This window comes from Chiroxiphia lanceolata, chromosome Z (genome assembly GCF_009829145.1).
Source record: "Chiroxiphia lanceolata isolate bChiLan1 chromosome Z, bChiLan1.pri, whole genome shotgun sequence".
In the NCBI taxonomy this organism is placed as follows: Eukaryota; Metazoa; Chordata; class Aves; order Passeriformes; family Pipridae; genus Chiroxiphia; species Chiroxiphia lanceolata.
Genome location: NC_045671.1, coordinates 29,189,222 through 29,206,884, shown reverse-complemented (window position 1 = coordinate 29,206,884; position 17,663 = coordinate 29,189,222). Strand labels below are relative to the sequence as shown.

General features: G+C 41.1%; 1 protein-coding gene across 8 annotated transcripts in view; it reads left to right on the top strand.

Annotated features, from left to right (window-relative positions):
- Nucleotides 1–4,707: 4,707 nt before the first annotated feature.
- The window catches only part of NFIB (nuclear factor I B), a 169,412-nt gene continuing 156,456 nt past the window's right edge, over nucleotides 4,708–17,663 (top strand). For 2 of the 8 annotated variants that reach the window (XM_032675129.1, XM_032675127.1), the window contains exons 1-2: nucleotides 4,708–5,048; nucleotides 11,195–11,726. In XM_032675129.1, coding sequence (XP_032531020.1) covers nucleotides 5,019–5,048; nucleotides 11,195–11,726 — 562 coding nt within the window. In that variant the 5' untranslated portion in view covers nucleotides 4,708–5,018. Of the gene's footprint in view, nucleotides 5,049–10,649; nucleotides 10,797–11,194; nucleotides 11,727–17,663 lie in introns of those variants that run through there. The other 6 variants (XM_032675132.1, XM_032675131.1, XM_032675133.1 and 3 more) reach the window with 5 other exon arrangements.

The window sequence follows — 17,663 nt, the reverse complement described above, 5'->3', positions numbered from 1 at the left end:
TCAAGGCCCCATAAACCAATGTATTATCAGTTTGCTTATTTAACTAGTTATTGTTTTCTTCCTGAATTTATGTTCATATACATACTCTTATACATACAAATATGCCCAGAAAGCATTCCTGCACATAAGAAAATGGACCAAGGCTCTGATTATGTAAAAGACACAAAACTTTACTTTGTAGTTTAATATGCTGGTACAAGAAGTCTTGCAAGGCACCATGATCACTCATACAGATAAAACCACCATTAGGTAACAGTATGATAATATAATATGATTTAGAATATTTGTTACTCCTAGTTGACATAAACTAAACTCTATTTATGCTACTTAGTATTTATGTATGTACCTAAGGAATTGTATATTGGACAAACATGTGTGTTAATAGCCTTTTCTAACAAAAGGTGAAAAAGGAGCTAACAGTACTGTTATTAAACTAGATATAAAAATACTACAAAGCTTGTATTTTGGATCATAGAGACCTTTTACATAAAAGTTTTGGTGCTAGTTCTCAGATATTTAATATTTTAGATGAAATGCTGTACACCAAAATCTTTCTGGTTTTCACAAAGAAACTACTGGAATTTTCATGAAAACTTGATTTCTTATAAGTTCACTATATATGTTTAGACATTTGGCTGAACTACCCACTTGTATTCTGAGAAAATCTTAGGTTTCACACTTCAGCATTAGCAATACCTTTCTTTTTGATGCATAATAATAAGTCTTGTGCTCCAAAACTTGAAACAGTTGAGAAGTTGTCCAGCCAAAAGGTAGCAGCTGAAATTCTGCTTTAGGTGGCATGAATGCACCTGTTTAACCTTTAAATGTTATTATCTCTGAAGTTTGAGGGCAATGCCATTTTGCAGCATTTGGTAAAGTTTGTGAGCATGGTCTGAGGGAGAGAGGAAAAACATGGGTCTGCACTGCCAGCAGAAAACTGCTCTGGGAAGTGAGGATGGGAAGGTAGGGAGTGAGCCCATCTGGCCATGGTGTCAGAAAGTCTTTCTGGTTCTTTGCTATGAGGTGAGCTGCAGTGTAGGATGTCCCCCATCCTGGCCACCCGTGCCAGAGTTGAGTGTGAGGCACAGAGGGTGCAGACTCTGGGTGAGGGTGACTCAGCTTTGGTATCTGCTACTTACTTGTGTAAAAACTGCCTTTTCTTCCTGAACATGCATTTTTGTTGCACAAAGTTTTCTAGCACCCTTTTGCTTGTGCCCAGCTGTGTGTGTGTCCAAGTATTGTATCCTACCTTAGGCCATCCTGGCTCCTGGAAGTCCAGTGGGTTAGGATTAGTGTTAGAGAACAGCTATCTCACCAAGAAGGTCAGATGATGACTCTTATTTTCTTAATTGCCCACACTGAAATGCTAGTTGAACTTCCAGATACAGCATGGAGATTGGCACAGCGCTAGCAGTGAGGACAAAAAGCAACTGTCCTCCAGCCTGGAGCTTCAAGGGTAGAGAACTTTTAGAAGTAACAGTATTTTTAGTCTGTGGTCTGAGGGGTCTTTGGGGCTGTGGGGAGTTCATGCAAGCCAGGATTTGAAAGCAACTGAACCACTTTCTCACGAGGCCTCCCTGCATGTCAGGGACCAGCCACTGTGTCTGCTGTCCTTGCTACATCAATACCATATTTCTCCAGGCTACCCAGTTACCACATACCTTTTTACACACCTCTGCAAAAAAGTGGTAGAGTTACCCTTTTTTATTATTTTAATGTAGTGCTTTCTCCATTTTGGAAAAATCTTTAGCTTGCTTTCCTGTGAAAGGAGCTGAAAGGTTGAGGTGGGATGGAGGAGGGTGGGGAGTGTAGGCATGTGCACAACTGTGTGGAGAGCTCTCCCAGGACAAAGCCTTCCTCCTGTATGGGTTCCCACTGGGATTAACCAAGAGAGCAGCAGTGCTGAAACATGCGTTTGAGTGCTCAGTTCAGCCTGCTTTCAGTGATGTACTAGAAGCCTTAGGGTCAAACTGGAGGCAAACCCATGGCAACATGTACTAAGCCTGCCATGCCTCCTAGATCATACAGAAGACAAGGTGCTGCTGGAGCTGTGCTGGCTGCGCAGCTTCATTTCCCCCAAGATGCCTTCACATGAGGGGCCTGTTCAATTCTGGCCAGCAAACTGCCTCTAGGGGTTCGGGTGTCTGACTTTATCGTGGTCCCCAGCAGCACTATTCTGGGGCATGCTGGCATATGCTGCAGGGCTGTCTGTGCTCATCTGCTGCCTTGTGTGCTCTGGGTAGGGATGCAAACCCACCATCAGCCGGCTCTTGAGGGCATGCAAACCCAATCTCACACTGACTCAACATCCCTTGCAGTAGCAAGTGCTGTAGAAAGTGACCATTTTCTCTCTGCCCTTACCTTGCTCCATTTGTTTTTTCCTTCTTGCCTCACCTTGCTTGCTAGACTTCGCCAGGCAGTTCTTGCTTTTGGTGCACAGGACTCTAGCACAAAGCAGTCCCTTGGCCAGGTCCTGGGAGAGAGTAGGGCCGCCTGCAAGCCCTGCCTGAGAGAGACCTCACACCTGTGCAGCTCACAGGGGCAGTCTTGCTGATGTAGTGTTGGGAGCTTGCCCTGATCCTTATGGAAGGATGCGAGGGATAAAGGGAACAGAGGAGCGTTATTTGGTTTCAAATCAGGGCTGCGATAATGGCTTGTTGCGTAAGAGTTCAAATGCCCAAAGAGGTGTGTTCAAGGACATCAGTGCATTTGTGCCAAAGGGAATGTCTTTCATGGTAAATTAACTCCACTTAAATAGAATATTTATTTGAAGGGAAACTCTGGTATTTTAAGCTGGTGTTGTCAGCTTTTTGCAGTGTCTGAGTAAAGCAAAAGACGATAGGATTTGAGGGGTATTCTACAACAGATATAAAAATAAATTTTACTCATTATGGTTAACCCCGAGTTTGCCTCATCCCTTCTTGCCTAAGTGCATGCCCTGAACTTGTCACTTAAAAATACGATCTGTAGAAGGGAAAACGCACCGCGTTTAAACCCTGCAAGTCTCAGGGAACTGTGCAAGAGCAGCCAGAAGCTGAGCTGCGAGGATGCGGCGTGGATTCTGCAAGGGTTAACGCGTTTGGCTCATGCTGTTTCCTTTGACATTACCTGTCTTGTACGGGCTCTCTCCTTCCCCTGCTCATCCCTTCGCTTCGTTTGGTTTGTAAATTTATGAGAATTGCAGCTGGTAGCCTTGGCAAGTTCCCCTCATTAAGAGCCTTCTTTGAAAATGGGCTGTGTTTGAGCATTTCCCTAATGAGGACAGGACGGGGTTAAAAAGTGACCATTTCATGGTTGACTTGAACCTGCTTACTTTCCTTGATGTGTCGTTGTGAAATGCCTGACGTGAATAAACTCTCACTATGGGCAAGGAGGAAGTCAGCGGTCCCTCCGGGACGCCGCCGGGGGCTGCGCGCTGGCACCGGGAGGGAGCGCCTGTGCCTCCCGGCCGCCGTTCCCGCAGCCGGCAGCGACAGTTCTGGAGGTGGGGGCCGCACACGGCGGGCGCCCCCTCAGCTCTGCAGTGCACCGCAGTCCTCCTCACAGGCGCAGAAATTAAGTTTCGCTCACTGCTTCCCCCCCCCTTTCCCAGCTACCCCGGTTAAAGCTGCCCCGGGAGAGTGAAACCAGACCTCGCGCCCTGTTGCTGCCTGGGAGCCGGGACCCCTTCGCCGCCCCCGGCCGCAGCCTGCGAGGGCGGGGACATCAGTCACGGGCGGTGCAGGGTAGGGTCCCCCCCATTGGGCGGGGTGGCGGAGGGGGCTGCCCTCCCCCGTGTCCCCCGCGGGAGGTGGGGGGGAAGCAGGGGCGCCTCGGCCCCGCCGCAGCTGGCAAAGTCGTACCCCGAAAGGAGAAGAAAAGGAAGCCTCTCGCAGATGGCAGCCCCCCCCCCCCCCCCCCCCGCCGCCGTCTTCCCGCCCCCCTTCCCCCCCGCAACTTTCTCCCACCAGAAGAGCGGGAAAATGAGGGAGGAATGTTTGCTAAACGTGCTCATTCCTTCTGCAGCGTTCGGTGGTGATGAATGCAGAGGGAGGGCAAAGGAAGGGGATCTGGTGGGGAAGAAATGTGTTTGCAGGGGTAGGAGGAGTGTAAGCGGTAATTGTGTAATTAATTAATTAAAAAAAATACTTAAGTCTCATTTGGGGAGAAAGCTGGAACGGGGTCCAGAGGGTGTAACCGGTGAATTTTTCAACTTCCAAGTTTTGCAGAGGGACAGGCGGAGGGGTTGGGGGTGGGGGGACACACACACGGACACGGCGAGAGCAAATCGGGTGGGAGCGCCAGGGAGAGATTTATCGTTTGAATTTTCAGGAGATCATTTTTATTAAGGTGGGCGTTTGGAAAGCAGTCTCACCACTGCCCGCAGAGCGAGCGGGGGCGGGCGAGCAGAGGCCGCCGGAGGAGCCCGCAGGCCGCGCCGCTCGCTCTGCCCGCCCGGGGCGCGCTCCCGCCCTAGCGCGCTCTCGCGGCACGATCCCGACGGCCCGGCGAAGTTTCTCCTGCCATCGCTGTCCGGGAGCTTCTTGCTCCGCTCCGGGCTGTAAGCTTGAACTTTCGAGAGCGTGGTGACAGTGTCGTGTTATTACGGCACCACCACCAACTTCTTAAAAAAAAAGAAAAAAAAAAGAAAAAAAAAGGATTAAAAAAAAAGAGCTAAACAAAAAAATCCTCCCGCCCACCCCCCCACCCCCTCGAGTCCTTCCCCCCTCATCTGCAAAACAACCAGCAGCAGCAGCAGCAGCAAAAGCAAGACTCCTGAGCCGCCGACTACAAGAGGGTTAAAAGTGTAGATTGGATTTCACCCCGGGAAATCTAGCACACGGAGTGAACTTGAATCTTTGGCTATTTAAGGAGGACTGGGGTTTGTTGAGAAGTTGTGGTGATCCAGAGCAGAGCCCCGTCCTGATTGATTTCATCTTCCTTGAGTCTCAGATGACTGTAAAATGAATAGATGAAATTATTCCTTTTTGAGGCTTTTCTTAGGGGCTCTCCGGGCAGCGTGTTCTCAAAGCGAAGTCATGATGTATTCTCCAATCTGTCTCACTCAGGTATAGACGCGTTTTATTTATTTTATTTGTTAATTTATTTATTTTCACTTATTTGTTGGGATTTTTTTTTTTAAATTTTTATATGTATGTGAGTTGTTAATGAGTCATTGTTGGTAGTTGTAACGGGTTAAAACACAATTGTAACTGCTTGTCAGATCCAAACTCCTCTCTCAGGAGGGAATATTAGAAAATAAACTGTACCAGAGCATTGTTTTGGGGAGATCCATTCAATGTGACACTCGTAGACAAATACTGTTAATTGTTGGTGCATAAGAAGTCAAAGGTTAACAAACTGGAGATGAGCATAATTACGCTAAAAAGCAGGTTTGAGGAGTATTGATTTGATTGGAATCAAGCGATTTGCACTCTTTTCAGCTCGCCAGTTTACGCAGAGCCTAATGAAAGAGTTTGAAAGCAAAAGTGCTTTTTTGACCAGACACGACGACTCGCCGGTGCGAAGTAATCCCGTCTTATGCTTAATTAATAATATGTAGCCTGCCAACAATGAGGGCGATGTAAGAGGGGATGACGAGGCTGTGCAGTGTTTTCTCCTTCGGTTATACAAGGGCACACGGCATTTTCCCCCTCCCAGCTAAATTTGTGGTGCTGGCGGAGGAACATGCACCTTCCTCAGCATGGGGAAAGACCGAGCCGGTTTTACAGCCGCACTTGCGGCCGCCTGTCGGTCCCGGGCGGCGGCTGTCACCGGGACGGCGGGAGGGAGCGGGGCGAAGCGGCGGCCGGTGCCGTGCGGGGCGCGGAGGGCGGGGGGCGGCTGCGGCGTGGCCCGAGCAGGGGTCCCCACCGCAGCAAAACGCGGGTTTTGCAACCTGAGGGGTTTCGGGAGCAGGTTTGAGAAGTTCCCTGGGTGCCGCGGGAGCGTCCTCGCCGGGAGTACGATAACGGCGAGCGACCGCCGGGGCACCGGAGCCTGTGCCGGACGGTAAACCCGATCTGCAAAGCCTGGGAATAGTTTTCAGCAGCTTTCGTGAAAGTCTGTCTTAGGAGGATGTGATGTAAACTGATTAAGCGATAACTGGTTGCTTCCACATTGGTACAACAAATAGCTAAAGAAGTAGAAAATGTGCGAAAGTAACGTCTCCTGCAAGGCTGCTACAGAGCGGCCAGCGTTGCACTTGCAGTTCCACTGTGAATAAATAAATATCATTTAAGTTATTTCTCCGTTACAGAGCATTGTAATTCAAAAGGACTAAAGTATTCATAAATTGTGACTGAAGATGGAAACAATGATAAGGCTTATTCAGTCGTTGGATACAGTCCTGTAGTTTTTTGGCTGACACATTTTTTATTGTTTATATTTTGTTTGGCATCTAAGTGTGATTGACTTAGATATGGATATTTTCAGCAAGTAAACGTGAGCTGCAGTGGAGGAAAGCTGGAAAAGAGTGGTGTTGAGATATTTCTTCTTCAAAAGAGAAGCATTTTGTGTAACAGATACGCACATGCTTACAGGTACACACAGAGAAATAATTACTTAGCATGGAGTCTGCGGTTAGTAAAAATTCTGTGTAGGCTGTCCAGCCTGTGAAATTACTGATAGGTAGTAAGACTTTGGCATCAGAGTATAAACCTGAGAGTACTACTCAAGAAAGCACTTTTGACATTTGAAACACACAAATTTTCACAACCACCTCTATTGCAGTGGTAGTTCATTTTCTTGTTTCTTCATCTAATGCCTTTCCCCCCCCCCCATATACTTGCTTTCTGGACTCACTGATGTATGTAATAGATTTCCTCATTCTTTACAAATCTGTATTAAAATACTGCACTCAGGTATATATGAAAACACAGCATCATATTTCTACAGCCATTAATACATGGAAGCAGTTCCTGGCTTTTGTGTGTTGATACCTTCTCCATAATATTTTGCAATCACGCTCTATCATGTGCCAAGCAGAGACAGTTCCCGCTTAGTGATACATACATGGAACACAGTTGCAGCAAATTGATTTTAGTTTGGAATCTTTTTCTACCTACTTGGAATGATACATAAATTAAAAATTAAAATTACACTGGCAATGAGAATCTATATGTTGCATTCTTTGTTTGTTTAAAGAAAAAGATTGATTCATCTCACTTTGACTTGTGACTGCATTAAAGTAGTGCTGCCAAAACTGCTCTCTATTGTGATCTCTGTCTCTAGGGCTCTTGCAACACATATTGACTGTGGTAGTATATGTTCAGAAGAAAATATTTTGGTAAAAGTAAACACAGAACACCTGTTTGAACTGAGCTCCTCGGGAAAGCAGTAGTTCAATTTGTGCTGAGATAACGCTGAAGCACCTTTCAGAAACAAGTCTAAAATCCAAAGTACAGCTTTAAGACAAACCTTGGCACTTTGGGTGTTACCTATCACACTTTCAGTAAAAGTTTGGTGGGTGAAAATAACTCCAAGGAAGAGGAAAACTTACCAAATGCAATTTAATTTTAGGGTCTCCCTTCCTCTCTTTCCCATTTGCCTCTCTCTGTGTTTTGGAATGAGTGTAAACTGCGTTTATCTGTCTTGCATAGGCATGAATAGGATGCAGTTACCACGTGCCTTTTAATGCTTGCTCTCTTGTAATATTTTTGCGGTGGATTATTTTTATGTTATGGTAGTCTGGAAAGTCAGAATATGTTGTATTTTCTTTTCCTTGTATATGTTGTTCCACCAGGCACAGAGAAAATCCATGCAGGGAAATTTAGTAGATGAAGATTTCTGTATAAAATTTCTATACTTCTGACTGGCTTATTTATTCTACAGTCCTCAGTTTGAACTCCCATGAATTGATACAAAGTTTATAAAAGTGGAAGATAGGAGAAGTGTGTTACCTATCCGCTTTACCTTTTCCAAAAAAGAAAACTTGGCCTATCTATCATCATTGGATGACTGCTATTTTTTCCTTTATTTACAAGCTACATAGATGTTATATAGTAACTTCCATTTTAATTTAAATTGCCAGTTCACAATGGTTCACCTGAGCCATTTGATATGACATTTCAAAATCTTACCTTTATAAATCATTTTATTGCAAGAGACACTGTGATGCATGGATACATGCCACATAAAACCCAAAAAATAATTCAGTATTACCTGTATGAATATTAAGGGAAAAAAATAAAATTCTATAGGTGCCTTTTTAGGAGGTTTAGTGGAGAATGCATGTGATTAATTGCAAATCTTCATTTAGGATCATTTTTATGGGCACCACTTCTTGTCGTCAAGTAGTGTTTCATTTGAAAAGACTCCAGGTGCACAAGGAATTGCTCGACTATATCTGATAAAATTGCTTTAGAACAGGATGTTCTTTGCCGTATTTCTCCTTCATACTCTTTCACCTATATTTATATCTTTAGGACTAATGATACTGTGAAAGAAAAGCTTGAATGCAATTTTTAAAAGGCTGGGGGTTTTGGTGTGTGTTTGTTGGTTTTTTTCCCCTCTCTTTGAAAAGGAAACATTCAGCCAGTACAGACTGGAATTTAAACAGCGGAATTCTTACCTGTAAAATTTTCATAGATGCAAAATGCTGTAAGTTATTATTGGAAATACTGTGTGCATTACCTCAAGGCATAGCCATTCTGAAATAGTTTATGATGCTCTTCTTTGAAATTAAAACTAGATGTGCCTAGATGTGCAGTATTCTAGTAGCACAGAATATATTCACGTTTATTTTATTGCCATTTTAAGTTCTAAATACTGAAGTCTGTTTAGATGTAGGGGAAATCATTGTACTGAGACAAAAATTAATTTTTCCCAAAGCTCTTCAGCCACCTGCCTTCACCTCACCTTTAGCCCCAGCTGTTAGAATTTTTGAAGTCTGTAGTAAATCTGTTTAATTCAGCCTAAAATGAATTGCAAGGATTTAACACTGTACAGTCTTTAGGCTTACATTAATTTTTCAAAAAAAATTTTTTTTATTTGAAAACTTCAATTAAGATTACTTTCATAGAAGAAAAAATAAACTTTCTTCAGTAGTTATAACTGAGGGGAAAAAAAGCATGGCATCAGAAAGCGTATGAAGATAGGGAAGTCTTATCATGGGCTGTGGTTACTCAGAGCAGTACTGCCTTCTCACACAAAGAACAGATTGTGGTTTAACTCTTTCGACGACCTAGTTTTATATGCCAGTATAGTATCAAAATTGTTCAAATCTGTGCTGGAAACTACTAATCAGTTTAATTGTCACCTCTGTGGGTCTTTGTTAAGCATCATATTGTAATGCAATTGTTTATGTCCTGAAGTATCTTCCTGTATTGTCTCTCTGCTCCTTTTTCCTTTTTTTTTTTTGTTCCTTTTCTTTTTTTTTTTTCTCCCGTGAAGAGAACATGATTATAGGTAGACTGCTTGCAACTTTTCTGTTGTTTTGTGTTTGATTTGAGAACAGTTAGGGAAGAGAGGTAACTAGATCTAGTGGGGTTTTTTACCATTCAGGAAATTTTGAAGTTTGTTTGAAATTTGAAGATTTAAACATGAAATCCTTTGCCTGAAGCTTCTACAATGGCAGTCTGCACTCTATAATTGAGACCATTAGTTATACTTTCATCATTTTTACCTAATGGAGTTAATCAGCCTATTGATTAAACATAATTCATTCCTTGTCTAGCAATGTAACTAAAATAGTAGTTTGTTAATTGTTTTCTTGAATATAATTACGTAAAAAAAGATGCAGTTTTAGTTTGATTGCACCGTGCCACTCAGTATGATGAGCAATCTGCATGGTATTTAAAACTAAATATGCCTGCACACAGGAAGAAAGATACCTCCCCTAAGGTCTTCCTTCCAAATCAAAATACGGTAATGTTTGATAAGCGGATTGCACTGTTTTAAACAGCAGATTTGTTCATGGAAAAGAAGTTTTTGGGAAAGGTCTAATTAGATATTAACATAGATGTGTAGGATGGTACTTTAGGCAGACAAATCAAATTAATTGAATTGCTATAGGATGTACTTGTAGGCAACAACTATGCATTACCTCCTTAATGCAATCCATATTGCTGCTAGGCAGAAGATAAGAACTTGCAGGGGAAGCCAAATGACAGAAAAGGATATTTCGAAACTGTAAATAAATTGTATGGATTTCATGAAAGCAGCATTTGACCAGCAGTGGACTCGTAATGTCTCTTTGCCACAGCATGCAGAAATACAAAGAATGCAAAGTTTGTGCCAAGTTGCCATTTTTCATTGTACACCTCAGATTGATTTTTAAAGGGTTTAGAATAATTGCCACACTCATGTGATCAGTTAACAAATTAACTGACTCTGTGGGGCTTCAAAACCCACAGTGGAGCTGCCGGAAGAACATAAATGTAATTTTTCTTCTCACCTTCATAAACTCTAATTTACAGAGTTTGGGGGATGGTGTGAGGGAAGCCCAAAGAGCTGAAACTACAGAAGCTTCTGTTCAGGATTTGTATATGACCTGGTTTGTCTTTTGCCCGGTTTCCCTTACTGTATACTGGTTTCTCTAGTTACCACCACTGGAATGGTGGTGTTTCAGTGCTGGAATGCTGGACGTTTGATAAGAAAATGGATCAAGTTTAATGGCGCATGCTCTTTGTACCACCAGCAGTCTCTTGCTGAGAGCATGCTCCAAAAGCGGGAACTCTGTGGCATTACACTGAGCATGTATATGCTTTGTGTTTCTGTGCCACAGAGAAGAGAAATGAACTGTGGCATTTGCCTCAGCATTCTGAACATTTCTGCTCAGATTTTTTAAAACCATATAGTGTCCTCTTTGTGCAATGGTACTTTTCTTGATGTTAGCTGTTCACTCAGATATTTAAATGTTAGGGAAAAAAACCATCTTGGTAGCATCGCTTTTAAATTATTTAGTCTCTGCAGCATTGTGGGATGAAGTGAGGGGAGGCATATAAAATAAAATCTTCAAATGGTTCTTTCAAAGAATGAAATACAGGGAAAATGTGATTTTCTATGCAGTTCTCGCCTGCTGCCTGACAACAGTAGTAATTTCATAAAAGGTGTTATGCAGAAATCTGTGTAACTTTTAAGTGTTTATTCTCTTTGTCTTGTATTTCACTTGAAGATTTTCAGAAACCTTTCTTGATACTGCTTCAGTTATGAGATGCTGACTTTCAGTTTTCTTTTTCTCTTCTTCATTTTTTTCCTTCACTTCTTTCCACAGGATGAATTTCACCCGTTCATTGAGGCACTTCTTCCACATGTCCGTGCAATTGCCTATACTTGGTTCAATCTTCAGGCTCGAAAACGCAAGTACTTTAAAAAACATGAGAAACGAATGTCAAAGGATGAGGAAAGAGCAGTCAAGGATGAGCTACTTAGTGAAAAGCCTGAAATTAAACAGAAGTGGGCATCCAGACTCCTGGCCAAGCTGCGCAAAGATATTCGCCAAGAGTTCCGGGAGGATTTTGTGCTCACGGTGACTGGGAAGAAGCACCCATGCTGTGTATTGTCCAATCCTGACCAGAAGGGCAAGATCAGGAGAATCGATTGCCTGCGACAGGCTGACAAAGTCTGGCGTCTGGATCTAGTCATGGTGATCCTGTTCAAAGGCATCCCCTTGGAAAGTACGGATGGAGAACGTCTCATGAAATCCCCACATTGCACAAATCCAGCACTTTGCGTCCAGCCACATCACATAACAGTATCAGTCAAGGAGCTTGATTTGTTTTTGGCATACTACGTGCAGGAGCAAGGTAGGAAGCAGATTGTCATATTTCTATGTTAGTACGTCAAACTCTGATTCCAAGTAGCCCTATTTCCCCTGTGGGCTGCTACCAGTGAACATTATTCTGTGATCTGTAGACGTAGTGTGGGTACATACCCATTTGTAAATCAGCATGTATACAGATATACTTAAGCACACACATATTCCTACAGACCTGTGTGACATGCATGTTTGATATACGTGCCTTGTTCTCTTTCAAGAGAGACACATACCAAGGCAGTACCTTCATTCCACTGAAGTTGCCTTTTTTTTGGTCAAAAAGTGGAAATATATAATTGTGACTTCAGAAAACAGTCTTCTTTTAAAAAAAACAAAACACCAAAACCAACCCCTCCAGTAGTGTTAGTAACAGATGAAGGCATGTGCAATTGTACATACTACCAATATTTATTATTGTCTTTGTAGTTACAAATAACCAAGAAGTTATCCTTAAACTGATGAATCTGCTGTCACATGGAAGAGCAACTGTAGACTTTCTCATGCCTGTAAAACAAAACTTGAAAATACTTTAGCACAGATATACTTCTTGTATTTACCAAATAGAATCAGAATTACAGCATACATTATCTAATCTTTTATTAATATTTTACATCGCTAGCTTATCTTACCTATGTGAGCTTTAAAACAAAGATCCAGGTCATAATATTTTGAGATAATTTTCTATGTAAAGTATATTTTCATAATCACACTCATATACTTTAATTTGGCAAGTAATTGAAATATGGAAAATTGCAGGAGCTCTATAGAAAAGCTTCTTAAACTTAGTTTCTGCAGAATGCAAATAAAAAAAGGGCTTCTGATAATCATGTATCAGGGCAAAAAACTACTAGTCATATTGCATATTCAATAAAAATACTCATAGGCACGTTCCCTAAAGTTGTAAATGGCTGTAAGTCGATAAAGGCGGGTTTTTTTTCTCTGATGCCAAGGCTTCTGAAATGCGTTTTCTCTGTTAGGAATCATTTTGGTTCTTTCTGGTGATGATACCATCTTCTGTGTGTCTTTGTACTGCTGACTGATCAGCAGTAATAAAGCATTTATTTTTTAGCTGCAGATCTCAACTATGGAAAGTTTGACCATCCGCAGATGGTGGGGCCATTTCACAACTTGGCCTGGTAGTAGGCAGAAATGGCCTGCAGAAGGGCAGATGGCAGGCTGTTATCTGATGCCCGATAAATAACTGCAGGATTTAACTGGAAAACAAATGGAATTGATTTTGTTAGTAACAAAAAAGTAAAATTGCGTGTCTTCATTTGGTGTGTACTCATTCGTTCAAAGAATAGATAGAAAACACAATCTTTTTCTTTTAAGTGAACTTCTCTTTTAGCAGTTGCCAATGCAAGAGGAATGCTGTTTAAGTGATCATATAAATCAGGTTCTTTTTTTTTGGATTATTTGTCATGAAAAAAAAGAAGTGTTGTTTCCCCCCCCCCCCAACTTGTATTTTTTGTGGGTTTTGTCTCTCCACAGCAGCAGACACATACAGATATTTTACAGCAAATTTAAGTAGCTGCAGAGTCTGGTAAATCTGATAGGAAGAAAGATTTCTTTGATAACATTAAACAAAATAGCTTAATTACAAATAATTTGTACCTTTAAACTCCTTTTGTGAAAAAAAGTTCAAATTATATTTTGAATGCATATAGTGTAAGACATAGCTTACTGATTAATTCTATGGATTTACCCGTCTCTAAAAGTCAAAACTGCAAAAGGAGGCAAAACAGTTTAAGCAGCCCTTGAGCCGAAGAATCTGGGGTCAGAGTACTCTTAACACACTGTCGACTTACAAGTTGTTGGAAATTAGTAACTCGAAGTGGGAGAAGGAATTGCAGAGCATAGCTGATTTTGTTGATTTAAATGGATTGAGAAGATGAGTTTATTTAAAATACTTGTCTAATCAGAAATTAGTAAGATAAGCATGCTGTAATGTTATGACTTTCAAAGTTATAAGATGGTACTTTGAGAATATACTGAAAGATGAAGCTGGTTAATTTCTGTATACCAAGTCACTCTTAGGAGACCCTTTTGTTTATTGTAAACTGCGTGTATTTTGTATCTGTCTTAATGCTTTACAGTAAATTTTCCATTAACATCTGTTGGCGTGCTTCTTGAAGAAGTCATACTAAGTTATCTATGTATTTTTTTCCCATTTTATCAAACTTTGATTCTCTGTACTCCTTGACAGGAGGTTAATTGTGGCACTTTGTAGTGCACTTGATTAAGAGCGCCAGGCTTTGTGAAAGATAAGCATGAAGTCAACCAAAATGCTGCTTTATACATATGGTGTTTTGCCTTTTATTTATCTTTCCGAAGATATAAACATGCCTAATAGTATAATGTAAAAACTAAGTGGAAACATTGAAACAATTAAATCCCTGAACGAAATATGAAGAAGGAATTAGGACATAACATGAATAAAGGGGCCAAGTAGTTTGCTTTTTTGTTGCTTTAAAAAAAGAAGATTAGGGAAAAAAAGAAGAGGAAGGATAGTTCGAGTGCCAGTGATGGTTGCCAGTGGCACCAGGATTGGCATCAGACCTTCTTTGTTTAGCCTAGGATGTCTGTGATTTGTTGGTTGGCATCCGCATTGCAGTGCAGAGTAATGTTACAATATATTGACAATTTCCAGACCTAGAAGTGTCAATAATCTTTTCAGTTCTTAACAAAAAGAGCTGCTACTTCCATATCTGCCTTGAAAGAAGAAATTAGGACTGATCTATGAAGTTCTGTCACTGACCAACTTCCTCTGATTCTACTTTTCGCTTGTCTTAACATTCAGCATCTTTTTTTTCCTCTATACTCTTTCTGCTATGCTCTTGTGATTTAAGATATTTAAAAAAAAATAAAAAAGAAAAGAGGATTGTCATATGTTGTGATGCTGCTGCTTTGACTGAAATGGAGGAAGAAAATGGGAAGTATATACTGTGATCAGTGTTTAACATCAAAATAATTCTTGATCATAAGACACTTCCACGGGGGTCTGCTTCTTGTGTGTATCAGGTGTGTGTGTATGTCCCACAAAGAGATTTTATAAAACCCAAACTCAAAGATGGCATGAGTGCTGTTTCTATTGACAAAATTGCCTTCCCCCCCCCCCACACCGTCAGGCATCGGAGAATGTCTATCATTTGCTATTTCAGTCCATAAAATCATTTGATGGTATTTGATTCAGTGCAGCGCTTATGCTGTGTTCCCGTTGCTACAAGAACCGCCATTTTGTTTGTTGAGTGCCAGGAGAAGTGAAAAAAAAGGCAGACAATGTGCTTGATGCCAATAATGGTTGCCAGTGGCACCGAGGTTGGCATCAGACCCTCTTTGTCTAGTTGCTGAATGCCTTTGATTCGTTGGTTGGCATCCGCATTGCAGTGGGCACATTGGAAAGTTTTTGACAATCAGTGAATGAAAGCTGCAGTACTTGTTTGCTGCAACAGAACCTAGATAATATAAATCCTTTCTTCTGATATATGTTTTACTTACTCTTACAGTAACTAAAAAAAATAAATTAAAAATTACCTTCCTTTTTTTTTCCTAAAACATAAAATACCTTTAGCAATGTGCCTAGTCTGCAGGATTCCTAAATCCTCCATCACCTCTGCTACTTTTATTTTTGCAGCATAAATAAAATCCTAAATTGATGTTACGTATTTCAGCATATGCTGAATGAAGCACAGTAGACCTTGAGAAATGCTTTGGGAGTTTAAAGTACTGAAGCAATGGTACATGTAAATGTTAACATTTTTAAGTGTTTTTAGTGCATGTGCCTCTCAGAGTATGTTTCTCTGATCAGTCATGTTACTGTTTACACTCTCCTTTGTCCTTATGTAAGGGTGATATAATTGGGGGAGCACACATTCCCAGCTGTTAATAAACTCTGGAGTTGAGAGAGTAGAGGATCTTTTAAACTATCCAGGGAGTGGGGCAGAAAACAGACACAGATGTCCTTAGTCCCGTACTGTATAGGCACTTTTGGTTTTTTAGTGTCTTAAACCATCAAGATGCTGCCACAGTTCCAGCTGCATGACTTTGTTACCAGGAAATTGGCAAAAAGAAAAAATAATTTCTGTTGGAAGTTTCTAGATAGTTAGCATTAATATTGCTTTCCGGTTAACTGCTATTATCTTGTTAATTAATAAGAAGGATTAGCAGCTCTACCCAAAGGGCTGCACAGAAGGAAGCCTGGCCTATGTGAGTCCCTGAGTCGCTAGACTGTGTCCTCTCTCTTGGGGATTGGAGTGGGGGGGCTGGGCCAGGAAAAAAAAGAGAAAGCAAGAGAAAAGAGATGAGAGAAGAATGAGGGCGCTGGCCAGCCATGGGGAGAACTTTGTGTGCGGGACCCTCCTGCCATGCTGCCCCTGCTGCTGCTGGGAGGTTGGCAGGTGCCGGGTGTGGGGATGGCTGTGCCCTGGCCCTGCTGTGGGTCTCCTGCCCCCCACTAGTGTGGTGCAGGCAAGGGACTTGGACATACCCTGCTTTTGGTGTGCTCTGCACTCATAAAAAGCACGTTTGCAGATGACCCCATCTGGGGCGCAGGGTACTGCAGCCGTGTTGAGTCGAAACTTTTGCCACACAGCTTAATGCCAGCAAACTGGCAATCCCTAACCAAGTGGGGATATTGCTTTTTCACTTTGGATGGTCCTGGCAACATGTGCACCTTGTCTTACCTGAAAAATGTACCCTCCTTCCAGAGGGAATTGTAATTCTTTTTTGAACGTAATACATATGAATTGCAGAAGTGGGTGGGTTTATCAGTGGCTTGATCTTTTTTAAAGCTTTTTGAATTTTGTGAAGGTATTTCTATAGGGAGGTCAAATTTTGAAAAAGGTTTGTATAGTAGTTTTCATGTTATTTTAGTTTTCATGTAGAAAGTACAGCAAATTTATTATATAAATATGTTATAATATGTTATATATAATTCTTTCTATATTTTAACATGATAAATAAAATTATTTTGGTTAGTTTGATGTGACTACGTGAAGTTACACCTAAGATCACATTCAAAATCATATTTTAATCAGTTTCTGACTAAGTCATATTATGTTCATACGCCTAAGTAGTGTCACACTGCCCGGATGGATTTTGGATGAGGGTTTGCATTTCTTCTGTGCACTGATGCTTCCGTGTACAATTAATAAAAAAATTATGGGCTTAGAAGAATCAATCAGTCTATTGAATTGCTGATTGTTCCTATGTCTATTAACTCTAAGGATTTGCCTCCTTCTGAGTAGCTATGAACACACAGTAGAACATTTTACCTGTTTTGCAGAATGATATGTCAAGGTGCAAAGTGATTTGTTGGAGTTTACACAGCAAATTATAAGTTAGAGCAGGAACAACAGGAAATAGAGCTTATTATTGCCTGTACCTACAGGCATCTAGGTGCTTTAAGATCTTGTTACTTGCACAGTGAAATGGCATGCTGATCCCCTTTGCTAAATCTCAGTTTTGAATCAGAAGGCCAGTGCAAAAACAGAAGTATGAGGTTATATTTTAACTGCTCTAGTATGAGAAGAGCGTTTTTAGTTGAAAAATCTCATGAGGAATAGTAAACCTTTTAAAAACTGAATTACTCTGGGCAATTTCAGTCTATTCAGGCATGCAGAAAATATAATTTTAAAAACCCTTTTTAAACTGGAAAAGACACTTTATTTATTTATTTTCTAGTTTCCTAACGTAAAATTTTGGATAACTGTTTTGTTGACTTGTCGCTATTGTGCTGAAAATTACAGGCAAGAAAGACATTTGTCATTATGAGATGCAGGTTAATTTAGTTTATATATGGGCATAATAATGGTTTTTTCCATTGATTATTACAGATACTTTGTTTATGAAGAGGTATGATACTGAAACATTCTGAAAGGTTACTTAATGCCATTTTTCAGAATGTTTATGTGTGAACTGACGTTCG